This window comes from Tricharina praecox, assembly GCF_024521635.1.
Source record: "Tricharina praecox strain CBS 144465 chromosome Unknown BZA05scaffold_37, whole genome shotgun sequence".
Classification (NCBI taxonomy): Eukaryota; Fungi; Ascomycota; class Pezizomycetes; order Pezizales; family Pyronemataceae; genus Tricharina; species Tricharina praecox.
The window spans coordinates 88,566-102,932 of NW_026250439.1; the positions used below are offsets into that span (position 1 = coordinate 88,566).

Sequence of the window (14,367 nt, forward strand, 5' to 3'; positions counted from 1 at the left end):
TGGTCTCACGAGTTCTTTTGTTCACCGGTACTCGACGTTGGCGTAGGTACCTATAGCCGGGATCCATCGGCTAGGTAGCTCACGTAGGGATACCTACCTACTCCCACATATCTTGCGAGTCACGACGCACTCGGTAGTGCTGATCGGCAGACATCTCCATCTTTCCATTCCTTTGGGGGTTGCCTCCTACAAGCGCCAACGGGGAACCGTGCCGTGGATGTAGCAAGCGACAGTTGGTCGGACCTTAGCATGGATCATCGCATCCGTGGTCTCACAGTGACGCGCCCCGGACCCCAGTCGCAGTACGGAGGAATGGAATCATTCCTTCGCCATGATTTCATTCTATCTAATACCTTTAGGCATGTAAACATGGTATATGTTCACTCCGACTTCCCATCACTCCGACTACATTTTCAGGGACGGCTTATCGACACCACCTAGGGTCTTACCGCGACCAACTCGACCAGTTCTACATACGCACAGTTGTACGTCTCCCGATTTCGACTTTCTCCCAGCAGTACTTCAACATCCGTATCCCCCCGTGGAAATGATCGAACTCTGCACGAGCAGCCCCAGTAAGTTCCACTGTTTCCGCACCATTATCTCCCCCCTCCCGAGCAGTCCGAGGACGTCAACTCACAGATCACTGGCAGTTCCCGCAGGCGATTTGATACAGATAGCTCTCGGGGCGTGCATGCTCCTAATCATGATAATCGGGCTAGCACTCAAGCATGCACGGACTTCGGAGGGGGCCTATACTGCGCGGCCCAGGGCGAACGCAAGTTCTCCGATGCATAGCATCGGTCGACACCGCCAAGCTCTACGGATCGATACGGAAACCGCGGCGGATTCGGAATTCGAGGAAACCGGGGGCAACACGATAGCTCCAGCCACAGTGGCACTGGTTTCAGAGATCGGACGGGCGACGGCGAGTCCGTATCTCTGGCGGTGGCAGCCGGTGCCTTCCGTCTTTGGAAGGGGTCGACAAAGTCTCTACGAGTGGATCAACATGCAGATTGTCACGGGATATCAATCGTGGAGGAAGTAAACGGGCACTTACGTGGCGTCGGTGGTGGTTTCTTTGGGCATATATATACCTGAAATTATTTTTGGCTCGTTGGTTTGGTTGTACATAGACGGAATAGACTGCATATCGCTTCGACTGGTACGCTCTCGAGTATTTCGCTCCGTCAATGTTCACGGGAGGAATATCGATCGGATATGCAACTCACGCTAAGTCGGCAGATTAAGTCAGCAGAGGTTGGAGCACATTCCCTCTTGATATCTGCCCAACATCAGAGCCTACACACTGAGAGGCCATGAAGGAAGCCGTGGGGAGGAACAGCGGGAGTTGATCCGGACTTCTCGACCACAGCACCCTCCTCCTCCTCCTCTCGCCTCAGCTCTACCTCCCTTTCTTCCCGCTTCCCTTTCTTCCTCCCACTCGGATCATCGCCGTATCCTCCCCCCACCCCCCCGCCTTAACATCATCCCTCAAAACTCTCACCCGACACGAGGAAGCACCAAAAGAACAAAAGACCAAAAGCACCAAAAGAACAGAACAGCAAAAAGAACACCTCTCTCTGTCAGGGAATTGAACCCTGGTCTCCCGCGGACTATCACTTGGAATGACAGGCGGAAATACTAACCACTATACTAACAGAGATTGATGTGAGGCGTAGGTGGTAGCACATATAGCCAGGAGTTGATGATGGCGGTGCTCACAACATGGTGGGTCCTATAGTGGTGGGTGGGGAGTGCCGTCTTCGCTCAGCGCTGAAGCTACCCGATTAGGAGATAATTGATTGGTCGACATGCAGGTATGTATGTAGGGTGGCGCTGCATGCCATCTCCCCCCCTCGCTGACAACGAGTTTGAATACATACGGAAACTGTTTCTGTCATACTTCTGATACATATGCCGGCAATTACTGCGCAGTCCAGTGGCTACAATCTGTCGCATATGTAAACACTGACCAGTGAAGCCCGAAGCGGCCCGTTATAGACAGATCATTTACTCGGCTAGTTAGAACGTGACATCGCACCCAATGGAAACTTGAAAGCTCGCCCCGTGAGTGATCCCCTCCGACTCCCCTCACACGAAGGATTAGATCCTCACTGGTCAAGTTTGTCTCCGCGCAACATGCGTACCAGTACTCTATGGTGAATTACCGTGGTGGGTGGGATTACGTTGTGCGAGCTTAGTCATCATTTCCTCAACCACAGCCACAGCCACAGCCACACCATTGCCCCATCGGTATCGGCATCAGCATCAGTGCTCGATGTACGAGTAGGTATTAGAAAAGAAGTATCAATTCTCCCCTCCCCTCCTCAATTCTCCCCTCCCTCCCCTCGTCCCCTCCCTCCTCCCCAGCAGTAGAAAGAAAGCAACAAAACACCCCGCCCCGCCAGTGCAGACACCCCAGTACCCCAGCAAGCAGCAAGCATAAACAAAACATCAGTCACCCCCGCTCACAATCCAACGGACAATCCCCAAAAATGTAATCGTATCGTATCGTACCAGAAAAAAGACCAAGTCAAGACAAGACAAGACAATCCACAAACCACAAAAGCCAAGAGACAAAGCGAAAGAGAAGAGACAAGACGAGAACATTACCACCCCCCCACCTTCGTTCGTTCGGTTCGTTCAGTCGGTCATAACGAATGCAAGAAAAGGAAAGCACAAGAACAAGACAAGAAAAGAGAAGGAAGAAAAAAAGAAAAAGGTCCCCATCCCGCAAGTAGTCGGAAAGTCGTCCCTCGGTCTCGGTCGGTCAACAAAACATTGGTATATTCACACACCCACCCACAGGGACCCACCCACCCACCACCCACACAGCACACACACACAGAGAGAGACAGAGAAAGAGGCTAAGCCTATCTCCTCACCGGCGGCGGCGGCGGGGGCATAGCCTTCCTATCGGCAGCCGAGGAGCTCGCATTAGGCGCAATCGACTGTCTGCCCAGACTGGTATGTTGCAGCGCGGTCGCCGCAAGTGCGCTAAGCTGCAGCCCACCTCCACTTACAGACGAAACGGTCAACCTCCTAGCACCGGCCTTAACGCGCGTGCTATGCGGCGATAGGACGCTGGGGACACCGCCGTTGGGAGCGTTTTCCTTCTCGCCGCCCTTATTCGGGAGGCGCTTATTGAAGCCGGTCTTGAACTGGCCGGCGCCCCCCTCCGGCGAGGTCTGCGAGGAGCTGGTGGGGCTGCGGCGTTTGGTGGCCGGGCGGATGGGACCGTGCGTGGCGAGGCTCTTGCGCAGTGCGCCGCGCGTGGGACCGACGCTGGGCCGCCACGGCTTGTTGGGCTCTTCTGACGAGGAGTAGCCGCTGCTGCCGCCGTCGCCCTTGAGACGATTGATTACCTGGTCGACCGTGTCGTACGGGTTCAGGCCGTCGTCGGCGCCGTCGGCGAGGCTGTAGTCTTCCATTGGCGGGGAGGGTTCGCGGGGCTTTGGCGCGGCTGCAAGGCTCTTACCCACGAGACTGTTGCCGGCCTTGGGGCGGATAGGCGGTGCCATCACTCCCTGCGGGTGCGGTGCGGCGAATACGGGCTCGGGATCAAGCTCGTACGACGAGGGTGGCGGGGGTGAGCGGGCACGTGAACTGAACGCCGGTCGTGGGGGTGGGGGCGGCATTTCGTCTCCTTCCTCGTCGAGCGGACCAAAGTAGTGGTCGTTCGCGAGGAAGCGAGAGCGCTTGCTGTCTTCTGAGACTGGGTCCTCGAGTTCCTCATTCCACCTGACTCTCTTCTTCTCGGCGAGCTTCTTGTTGAAAGTAACTCCCTTCTTCGGCGACTTGTGCTTGATATGCTGTCTCGGCGACGATCTGACGGGAGATGTCTGCGGCGGCGGAATCATCGAAAACCCATAGTTGGGTACCTTAACGGGCGACGCCAGGTAGCTCTGCCTCTTCTTCTTGGGGGACATCAAGGACGGAGGCTGATACACAGCGGTCGACACCAGTTCACCAGACGGCTTGATGACGACTGATAACGCATCTCCGGACCCCTGCTGCACCTGGAATAGCGATTTCCTAGCTCGCTCCAGCGCCTCCTCATCGGGAATCCTATCCTCCATGATCCTGTTGATAATGGCATACGTTTCGCAGTGCGCCTTGACCAGACTGTTGACCGACTCGGTCATATCGATTTCGGTATTATTCATAGCCTGGAGCATATCCCTCTCGGCCGTGATATTCAGCACCTTCGCCTCGGTCTCCAACACCGCCAGATCCGACTCGGCCACGCCGTCGATCGACTGGAGGTTCCTAAGACTGTTCTGCAGTGCCGAGTCGAGCGCCTTCTCCCAGCTCGAAACATTGAGCCGCTGCCTGACCATGCGCTCGTTCTGCTGCAGGTCCTTGAGCACCTTCTCCGCCTCGGCCCTCATCTTGAACAGAGCCGCGGGCGGGGGGGCATCCTGCTCTCGCGCCTCAAACACCTCGTCGAACGCCGACAACCACGAGTTGACCAGCGATATGCGGCGTTCCAGTATCCTCAGGCCCTGCAGCAGCTGCACTCTATCATCCCGTGCCGCTTTCGACCCCTCGTGCGCCGCGCGCAGCCGCTTCAGACCCTCCTTGATGGAAGCGTCCTTTGCGACGCGCTGCTTGTTGAGCTGAGTGCCGGCCTCGACCGTGGCATCCTTCAGGCGGGTCTTGAGCGAATCCACCTCCTGCCGCAGGTTGTAGATGGCCTTGACGTACTCGCTGACGTGGCGGTTGACATTGATGATGTTCCGCGAGACCTTGGTCTTGATGTTTTTCGCGCGGTTCGCGTACTTGAGCGTGTTGTGAGTCTCGTCGTAGTGCTGGCTCGACGGGCTGACGCACACGATCATGACCGTCTTGCAGTTTCCGCCGAGCGAGAACTTGAGCAGCCGCGTGAGCTTCGAGTCTCGGTACGGGACGTGGTTCTTCCGGACCGGGTCGCAGAGCGAGTTGATACAGTTGCCGAGCGCCAGGAGTGATCTGTTGATATTCGCGCCCTCCAGCAACCGGTCACCCCGGTTCTTTGTCACCGACGCCCGCTCGCTGCCCGCAAGATCGATAATCGACAGCGTCGAAGCCATATGGTTCTCCGACAACCCGGCCGTCCGTGGCTTCTGCGTAACATTGATCTGCAGAACGGCATGCGACCGCGACGAAGTCGCATTGGCTTCCGTCGGCGACTGTGTCCGGTTCGAGTTTCCCAGCACGATCATGTCCATCACCTCCTCCACCGTCCGCGGCGCGTGCGTCGACAGCCCAGACACACTGATGTTCGCATTGGTATCCTCCCGCAGCTGTAGTCCGAGCTTGCTCCCCCCAGGCACCAACAAGTCCCGGATGGTCTCATTGTAGATCTCGAGGTACGACAGCGTGAGCTGGATCTCCTTCTCGTCAACCAGAGCATCGATGCGTTCGAACAGCTCCGCGCACGTGAGGAAGATGATTCCGGGATGCTGCGGGTTCCCGCTGATGGTGTGCGTTTTCCCGCAGCCGGTGGCGCCGTAGGCAAACACCGTCGCGTTGAACCCGTCGAGCACACTGTCCAGCAGCGATTTCGTCGTGGACTCGTACACGTCCTGCTGCGTGCACGTCTCGTCAAATACCCGATCGAAGCCGAACCGCATGTCCTTGACCCGCTTGCCCTGCGGCAGGATCGTCTTCTGGTACCGCGCCATCGGGTTCTCTTCCGCCGGGTCGAAGATCCTGCAGTGTCACACGTCAGACACACAACACAACACCAGGGGGAGCAAAGCATGGCTCACAGCATCCGCTCATCGACCACTTTTACCACGCGCCGCACTCCCTTCGCCGACAGCGTCGGCTTCGGGAAGCTGGCTAGTGATCCGTCGCCGAAAAACGTCGGTGCATCGTCGGGTCGTGTCCTATGTAATGTAGCACCACGTCAGTCAGCCCGTCAGTGGGTCGGTCTTGGCTAATGTTTCGTTTCGTCCGTCGGGTCGGGCTCGGTATATGGACTACATGTGGACTAGGTACGTACAGCTGGGCAGCTTCACGGATGCTGAACGGGCGCACGCGGACTACACATGGTCAGCTTCTTCTTCTTCTGGAGGAAGAGGGCGGGGGCGCAAGGAGCTTACCGACGACCGCGATGGAGGAGGCCATTGGGGCGTGGCGTTGTGCTGCTGGTGCGGGTGGGATGAATCTGAGGGGGCAACAAAGAACTCTAGTTGTGCTGTATGATGGTGGTGGTAGGTATCGTTGTTCAGGCCCGGTTCGAGGCCTGAAGTATTGCCGTTATCGTAGCGAAAGATTCCGTCGTCGCGTTCTCGTCGAGCTTTGTTGTTAGTTAATATTGTTGTGGTGATGTTGGTGGTGGTGTTGGCGGAGGTGGGTCGGCTTGGGCGGGTGGGAGGGGAGCGAGCGGTGTGAAGGGTTTGTTTTGTTGTCGGAAGCGATCTTGACTGACAACAGTGCTACTTGGTGTTGGCCCGGCAACAGCAACGCATGGGCAGGGATCAGTGATTCAGTGCTACACAGATCAAAACACGGGGAAGCTGTCAACGCGGCAAGAGCCGTAGGGTAGGTTGTTCATCATGAACGTGTAAAAAAGAGTGGAGTTTTTACTGATTAGCGTGCCTATCGTGTCGGTCAAGCGATCGGGAGAAAATTGTGGCTAGGTGGCGAAGTCAATGTTGTTATTATGGACGCCGTGGCAGCTGGTACCTGGCCCAAGATCCAGCCCTATACAAAGTATCGCCAAGATTCATAGGGTCTGACTCGATTATCAGACCCGGGGATTGGAGTTAAACGGTTCAGTATTACGCCTCAGCGCCGCAAGAGGAACAAGATTCCGATCAAAGGCTGTGCAGCCGTCCCTCAGCTATGTCTTAGGCTCTTCCCACTGGACTACTTTCTAGTCTCGAGTCAAGAGCACAGTCGAATACACTTCGACCAAATGCACCAAATCGCTTCGGCCAGAGACACTAGCAGAGCTGTGACCACCAACCAACGAACGCGTAAACAACTACAGATACCACTCACGCGAATTCACGCTGCTTATAACCGCCTTTCATCGCACCAACTGAATACCGGTACCGCCCACGAATCCAGAAACAGATGACCAAGACATCACCTGTAGCCGATGTTCACCCCGCCCGACCAAGCTCAACGAAACAATATATCTCAACCCGCCCGCTCAAGTTCCGGTCCGCGCAGCAAAGATAAAGCATAAACGGGTTGCCTCCACATGCTCATAATACAGGTTCACAGCGCATCCACTTCCCCGCAATCTCGATGAGATCGGACGAGATCGAAAAGTAGCTCCTTCAGGAACTGGCTGCCGGAGGGATTAATGGGTTTGCCTCATCGATGTGAGCGGCCTGGAGACCTGGACGGCTCCGGGTCAGCGATGAGAGCGGTATCGACGGCACTGTAGGGGCAGTGCCACCCTGCCCGTGACCCTGCCCTGCCTCGGGCCGCCGGCGCGGTCGATACCGCCGGGACCCGAACTGAGGATTACGCCACTTTGGGAACCACGCAGCCGGAGATTCGTGGCTTTCCGCTGCGGGTACATACTAGTGACATACTGAGAGTCACGATTCTACATATATGCACCGTGCACATGTTTCTCGCTTCACGGAAACGGCTTGGCATGGTATACAAGGCGGGAGGTATTCTAGAAGCGGTAGGTTTCTAGAAGCAGGATGTGGTGTGTAACTTAAGTTGGCATGTCAGAATCACCTCGGGAGTCGGGGGTCGGCTGGCAAACTTAATTTAGAGTATCTACCGGTATCTGTGGTTAAGTTTTGATTGGCATCCGGGAGTCGGGAGTCGGGGACACCTGCTATTCTGGTATGTAGTCATGGAGAACGTGATACTGCACGCAACGACGTGGAAGTAAAATGTACATAGGAAATATCCTTGTAAACAGAGTGGCCGTCATGATTTCTTCGATTTTGACCATACAAGCGATGTTCCTTCAAAAGACCCTCGTCTTTTCTCCATCAGACGGGATGTCATAACTCAAAAATCCGCGTGTATGTATTGAGCGACGCAACAAGCGAAATAGAAGCTCCTGATAGTTCTTTTTCTAGAATGGGAGTTTTGGCGGAGAATAAGCTGTTCAAGCTTGTTGTCATATCTACTCCGGCTTTCAACGTCCCCACCCAAATGGCACGTATTTCTCTTTTCCCGCATTCCACATAATTTCATCACTCTCACAATCACAATCAAAGTCACAACAGTCCAGTATCTCATGAATCATGCGGCATGTGGAATTCGAAAAGCGAGAAGATATTTTCCACAAGAGCGCCCCACGCAAAGAACAACAGTAGATACGACAGAAACCGACAAAGAGCGAGCGATGCTAACGACCCTTCTAACGGTAACGGTGGACCTGGAGGGTGTTGTGGCGCTTCCAGGTCTTGCGACGACCGGCAGTGGTCTTGTTGTAGCGATGGCCCTTGTTGAGACCACGCGACTTCTTGCCGGTGGCGGTGAGGCCGCGGGACTCGCGGTGCTGTTGGGGTGGTGGGTTAGTGATTGCGGGGAAGAGAGGGGAGCGGGGATGTGGCGAACCTTGTGCACGGGCTTCACGATCCAGTTGATCCTGGCATCACGGCGGATGGCCTTGTGCTGGGGGTCGACGAGGATCACCTCAAAGTACTTGTAGGTGGCATCCTGGTTGATCCAGTAGGAGTCTGCGTCTCCAGTCAGCCGTTGATTCCGCGCGCGGATCATCGGGACAACTCACTCAACACGCGCAAGTTAGCGCATCGCCGTCCGACACGCTCCTCAGCGGTGGAGCGGAGCGACCGCTGGTACTTGAGCTGGTTGACACCCTGGTTGGTGGGCTTTCCGTAGGTGGCACCCTTGGGGACGGGCTTCTTGCGGTTACCACGGCGGACGCGGATGCGGTAGATGACGTAACCCTGCTTGGCCTTGTACCCGAGACGGCGAGCCTTGTCGGGGCGCGAGGGACGCGAGGCGCGGTGGATCACGTTGAGAGAGCGGTACTCCCAGCAGCGTACGCGCAGCAGGAACCGGAGGATGTCCGACTGCTTCTTCTTGGCGATCTCTTCGACGTACTTGAGGGCTCCCATCTAGTGTCGCCGTGCCACGTTAACAACAATTTCCTCCCTCCCGCGATAATCGTCTCTTTCATTCCGCGAAGAATTGCAGAATTGCAGAATTGCGGAAATGCGGAATTCCACAGTTTGGAGTGCGACGAACCTTGGCGATCTGCTCCGGGAGTTTGCTGGGTGGATTGTCGGGTGGGGTTGTCGGCGGGTCGTTGGGCGTAAACGGGCGGTGTATGAAACCGTCTCTGCTGAGGTTCCGAAAATTCGCCAGACCTTGCGTGTGCGCCGCGGATTTGTGGGCTAGTGACCGTGGGTAGGGTTTAGGAGCCCTGGTCGCCCACAATGAAAAGCAGGCCTGAAGGCCCGATAGCCGCAGGATCACGTGATACAACACACACAAATCAGTGTTGAGTATTTTCGTCAACGATCAACGGGTCGTAGTCTCCCCTGAGGAGTTGGCGATTCCTCTGTGATCCGATTCTTTGTTGAAGAACTTCGTCCTCTGCTCTTCGAAGAGTTACAGGCGCAGACGATAACCGAAACTTTCATTCGAGCTCGGAAACCTTGTCGAGGGACGCCTCACGAAGTAGAGAGTCTACCCACTCGCTGCATCGATGCAACCACCGCGGGGATGCAGATACAAGCCCACGGTCACGTTGGATGTCCCACCCCCCCGCCGGGCGACCACCTCGAACCTCCAATCTCTCGCTTAAGGCATGCGCATGCGTAGGTCGTTCGATTGCCGAGACGCTATGAGCAGCTAAGCCCACCCAACGCTGATCGATCTTGGCGTGAGTGATGGTGCGTGAAGATGCTCGGCTTGAATCCCTTCCGTGCTGTCTGACAGAATCGCGCCTTCAACTAACTTCACTCCACTACTCTCGCCGGACCACGTGTTACTGAACTGCGATGCGACTGAAGTGTGAACTCTCGCTGCTGTCTCATGTACATTCTCCCGGCTCCCACGCTGGCCGCGGCATTCGATTACCCTGCATACGTCCTCGAATCTCGAGTGTCGAGTCTCCGAGTCTCCGCAGCATGAGCTAAAGTCGGGGGTTGCGGACTTGTGCGCCGTGCGGCAGCCCGGACGCCGGGTCCCAGGACCAAAGTCGCGTCTGTCCGTGTGTTTGAATTCCTTCCTGAGGAGAGGAGGAGAGCGAGGAGGAGGCCGAGGAAGACAGAGTCTCGACTGTATGCTGTCTTGAACGAAGCGAGCCCGCAACACGTGCTCCACCGCCATGTGAGCGCATCTTATACATAAATTCCCTTTCCCAACGCGTCGATTACCTTTCTTCGCGCTTTGGCCGTATTCGCCCACCCGTCCGCATCTGCCGTAGTCTCGCTCCCGCATTGGGGCCAACAATGGCCCATCCCAGCCTGCCCACACCCTCCTCAACTCGCCCCAGAGCGTGCCCACCCCATGCGGCGCGGCCGCTCATAACTGCCGGCGTGCTGCCTGCCAATCCCCCCCAATGTATAGTATGTATCATATCACCTCCGTCCCTACCACCGATATCCCGCCCATTCCCTTCCCACCACCTTCCTTCCGTGATCTCCATCGTAGCCACCCCCCGAGTCCCTGACCTCGAGAAACCACAGACAGACACCCCGAGCGACTCGCGCACCCTTCAAGGCTTACCTATACACACACCTACACACCACACCACACCGCACGCACGCATCCCGCGCCGGCCGGCGTTTGCCATTCCCCGACGCCGGCGACGCCAGCGCTAACTCCTGGTCCCGCTGCCACCGACTCGCCGACGGCCGTTCCCGCAGCCCGCAGCCCGCAGCCTGCCGTGCTGCCATCCATCCCTCGCACCAATAGGGACCGCAGTCGATGCACACAAACCTAAAAAATTAATCGCCGAGCCCCCGACATCATCTTCCACCCCCCCACCGACCCGATCTGTCTGTCCTGTCAGATGGCGTTCGATCCCTCTCGCCCGAACGGTCTGTCACCCACCTCCGACTCCGACGCGTCAAGCTCTTCCGCTTTTGCTACGCCTACGCTATTGTTCGCCGCTGCGTTCAGACATCACAGCCACAACCACCACTCGCACCCGCGCCCGCAAGCACAGTCACATCCTCGCCCACAGGCACAGGCACAGGCACAGGCACAGGCACAGGCACAGGCACAGGCACAGGCACAGGCACAGGCACAGGCACAGGCACAGGCACACCCTCATCCACACCCTCATCCACACCACCTCCAGCCGCGCAGCAAAAGCAACAGCAACGGCAACAGCAACGGCAACAGCAACAGCAACGGCAACAGCAACAGCAGCCAATACCCCTACCCCGTGCACCCACCGCCCTCCCAGCCCACACCACCACCGGGCGCCCTCCCCCACGCCCTACCACCAATCCACCCCTCCCTCCCCCCCTCCCACACCCTCGCACCCCTCCACGCCCGCGCCCCCTCCACCAAACCCCCGCCCCCCTCAGACCACAAACGCCCGCGCGCCTGCGAGTCCTGCCGCTCCCTGAAAGTAAAATGCGAGCCGCACGACTCCGCGGCGCCCACAGGCACATGCCGACGGTGCGCGCGCGCGCACCGGGAGTGCATATTCACGCAGCCTACGCGTAAGCGCCGGAAGAAGACGGATTCCAAAGTCGCCGAGCTCGAGAGGAAGATTGATGCGCTGACGGCGAGTTTAAGGGCTACTAGAAGGGCGAGGGACACAGGGGAGGGGGGGGAGGATGGGGAAAGTGGGGAAAGTGGGGAGAGCGGGGAGGAGGGGGAGGAGGGGGACGGGGAAGGGGACGAGGAGGAGTCGCTTGGGCCGTCGTCGGCGAGCGAGAGGACGCCTGGGAAGCGGTGGAGGAGCGAAGAGGGCAGGCCGGTGAAGACGGAGTTGCCCGAGAAGGCGGCGGCGGCGGATAGGTTCGCGCCGAACACCGAGTACGTCGACGTTATCGACCAGCACATACTGAGCGTCGACATGGCGACGAAGCTGCTAACCTTCTACAACGAGAAGATGGCCCCGCACTTCCCGTGCGTGATCATCGGCGCTGACACCACCGTGCAGGAGCTGCGCAAGAGCAAGCCGACGCTGCTCCTGGCCGTGCTGGCGATTGCGAGCGGCGCATCTCATCCCCCGCTGCACAAGGCGCTGCAGAAGGAGACGACACGGTCGTTCGCGGAGCGCATCCTCGTCAATTCCGAGAAGTCGCTAGAACTCGTGCAGGCCCTCATCGTCACGTCGATATGGTACTATCCGTCGGACTCGTTCGAGACGCTGAACTTCTACACGCTCATACACATGGCCGCGGTGATGGGGCTTGATCTGGGGCTCGGCAGGAGACAGAAGTCGGGTGCGAGGAGGCAAGTGCCGCTTGCAAGGCCGCCTGGGAAGGGACCGGCACCGCCTGGGTTTGTGCCACATCTCAATCCTCTCTCAATAACCGCGTCGTTCAACGCGTTATCCACGAAAGAGCGGGAGATGCCGGCTGGAGTCCCCGCCGCCGCGGGTAAGTACTGGTCGCGATCGAGACCGCAGGGGAAGGAGCCACCACCGCCGCCTCGTAATTCCACCCCGCTACCGGACCCGTGTACGATGGAGGCGAGGCGGACATTCCTGGCGTGTTATTGGACGTGTTCGCACGTCGCGGTTTCTACCCGGCGACCGAACATGATGCGCATCACGCAGTTCGTCAGGGAGTCGGTCGATGTGCTGATGACTAGTCCGCAAGCTGCAGCGTCGGACCAGTTGTTCTGTCAGTGGGTGAAACTGCAGATGATCGTCGAGGAGGCGGCGGCAACGTTCGAGTTCGATGATCCCAGCGCCGACTTGTCGATTCGCGATTCGAGGGTGCAGATGGCTATCAGGGGGTTCTCGAGGCAGCTCGAGAGTTGGAAGAAGTCGGCGGATGGGTCGGTCTTGAATAGTGCGTACCTTCCCTATCCTTTCTGTTTCGGGGATGTAACCGTTTCCAGCAACCATCGAGGTGAACTTTCAACTGGCGAACATGATCGTCAACGAAGTGGCACTGCACGTCGACCACAACATCGACGACTTCCGGCCGCCATTCACGCAGCGGGTGATCCGCGAGCCGATAATGCAGCCGAACGTGATCATCCCGTCGTACCACTCTGACGCGATCTGCGCATGCGTCTCCTCCGCACAAACGCTGCTGGACAAGTTCGTAACCTACAACGCCGACGAGCTGCACTGCATACCAGTGTTCATGTTCGTGCGCGTCGGCTACGCGATCATGGTGCTGATCCGGATCTGGGTGACCGCCGCCCTGCCGGACAGCGAGATGGGCAAGATCCTGCGCAAAGACGAGCTCAAAGTCGAATACTACATCTCGCGCTCCCTCGGCCACCTCGTCCGCGCGGCCAAGGCCGGCGGGAAGAGACCCGCAGAGAAGTTCACCATGATCATCGTCATGATGCGCAGCTGGTACGCGGCGTGTCGCATCGAGCTGGAGGGCGGGAATGCGGCTGATGCGAACGCTGATGGCCGCTCGCCTGGACTGCCCGGTGATATTCCTACTACCCCTGAACCCCACGACGGCAGAAGCTCCCACCCCCAGACCCCGCTCCAGCTCCTCTCCGACGCCGCGGTCTCCGTTGACCGCGGCGCGAAGTATCAGCAGCAGCAGGCGGAGCAGCACGCACAACACCCACCTCACCCGGAAGCCCACGAGCACGACCCACACCCCGAACACGCGCACCACCCGCCCGCCGCGGGCTACCACTTCGCGCCCCCTTCCTACTACCCGAGCCACTCCCAAAGCCAGAGCCAGCAGAGCCAGCAGTTCTACCCCCTCGTCAGCGGTGGGGGCGGTGACTGGTTCGATGCGGGCGGGATCCCGGGATTCGTCGAGTTCCAGGCTGGCGATGTGCCGCTCGGCCTCGGCGGCGTCGGCAGAGAGGTCTTTGCTGATGATACGTTCTGGGGGATGATTGAACAGGGGAATGGCATTGGTGAGGGGTATGGCTGCGAGGGTGGGGGCGGGGGCGGGGGAGGGGGCGCGGGCGGTGGTGGGTATGTTTGGCCTGGGGAGGGGTGGGGTGCGGAGTAGAGGTGGGGGCGTGGGGGGGGGGGGGTGGAAGGCTGGCAGGCAAGGAAGGAGGGTTTGTTTGTAGCTATGTCTATGCGGGCGCTCGGAGTTATGTTTTCTCGTTGGGTTTTGGAGGAAATGGGTGATACATATTGTGTTGTGCTGAGGCTATATACCTAGACGACTTTGTCATACTACTGTACTAGATAGTGAGAGACCTCCGAAGGGTATATACGGGCGACTGGTGAGATGAGACAGATTGGATTGACTACCAGGTAGTACATAGAAAGCAATAAGAAAGCGGCAAGAAAGCAGCAAG

General features: G+C 58.0%; 4 protein-coding genes and 1 non-coding gene across 5 annotated transcripts; 2 read left to right on the top strand and 3 right to left on the bottom strand.

Moving 5' to 3' along the window:
- Positions 1–122: 122 nt before the first annotated feature.
- Positions 123–1,136, top strand: BZA05DRAFT_411787 (uncharacterized protein). Its single transcript, XM_051485035.1, has 2 exons — positions 123–575; positions 654–1,136. Exons 1-2 carry the CDS (start codon positions 377–379, stop codon positions 1,046–1,048), a joined length of 594 nt encoding a protein of 197 aa, XP_051335239.1. The 5' UTR covers positions 123–376; the 3' UTR covers positions 1,049–1,136.
- Positions 1,137–1,579: 443 nt separating this feature from the next.
- BZA05DRAFT_t281 lies at positions 1,580–1,666 on the bottom strand. Its single transcript has one exon. It is a non-coding gene; the product is annotated as a tRNA-Asp (tRNA).
- A 1,156-nt stretch (positions 1,667–2,822) lies between these two features.
- Positions 2,823–6,306, bottom strand: BZA05DRAFT_411790 (P-loop containing nucleoside triphosphate hydrolase protein). Its single transcript, XM_051485036.1, has 4 exons — positions 6,093–6,306; positions 5,993–6,032; positions 5,757–5,876; positions 2,823–5,697 (listed from the first exon to the last, which is right to left on the bottom strand). Exons 1-4 carry the CDS (start codon positions 6,115–6,117, stop codon positions 2,877–2,879), a joined length of 3,006 nt encoding a protein of 1,001 aa, XP_051335240.1. The 5' UTR covers positions 6,118–6,306; the 3' UTR covers positions 2,823–2,876.
- A 1,610-nt stretch (positions 6,307–7,916) lies between these two features.
- Positions 7,917–9,279, bottom strand: BZA05DRAFT_411793 (ribosomal protein L15e). The gene is made up of 4 exons (XM_051485037.1): positions 9,187–9,279; positions 8,708–9,056; positions 8,533–8,654; positions 7,917–8,473 (listed from the first exon to the last, which is right to left on the bottom strand). The coding sequence occupies exons 2-4, from the start codon at positions 9,054–9,056 to the stop codon at positions 8,333–8,335; spliced, it is 612 nt and encodes a 203-aa protein (XP_051335241.1). The 5' UTR covers positions 9,187–9,279; the 3' UTR covers positions 7,917–8,332.
- A 1,454-nt stretch (positions 9,280–10,733) lies between these two features.
- BZA05DRAFT_461926 (uncharacterized protein) lies at positions 10,734–14,069 on the top strand (the record flags this gene model as incomplete). The annotated part of the gene is made up of 2 exons (XM_051487692.1): positions 10,734–12,926; positions 12,976–14,069. The coding sequence occupies exons 1-2, from the start codon at positions 10,961–10,963 to the stop codon at positions 14,067–14,069; spliced, it is 3,060 nt and encodes a 1,019-aa protein (XP_051335242.1). The 5' UTR covers positions 10,734–10,960.
- Between the last annotated feature and the right edge of the window lie 298 nt (positions 14,070–14,367).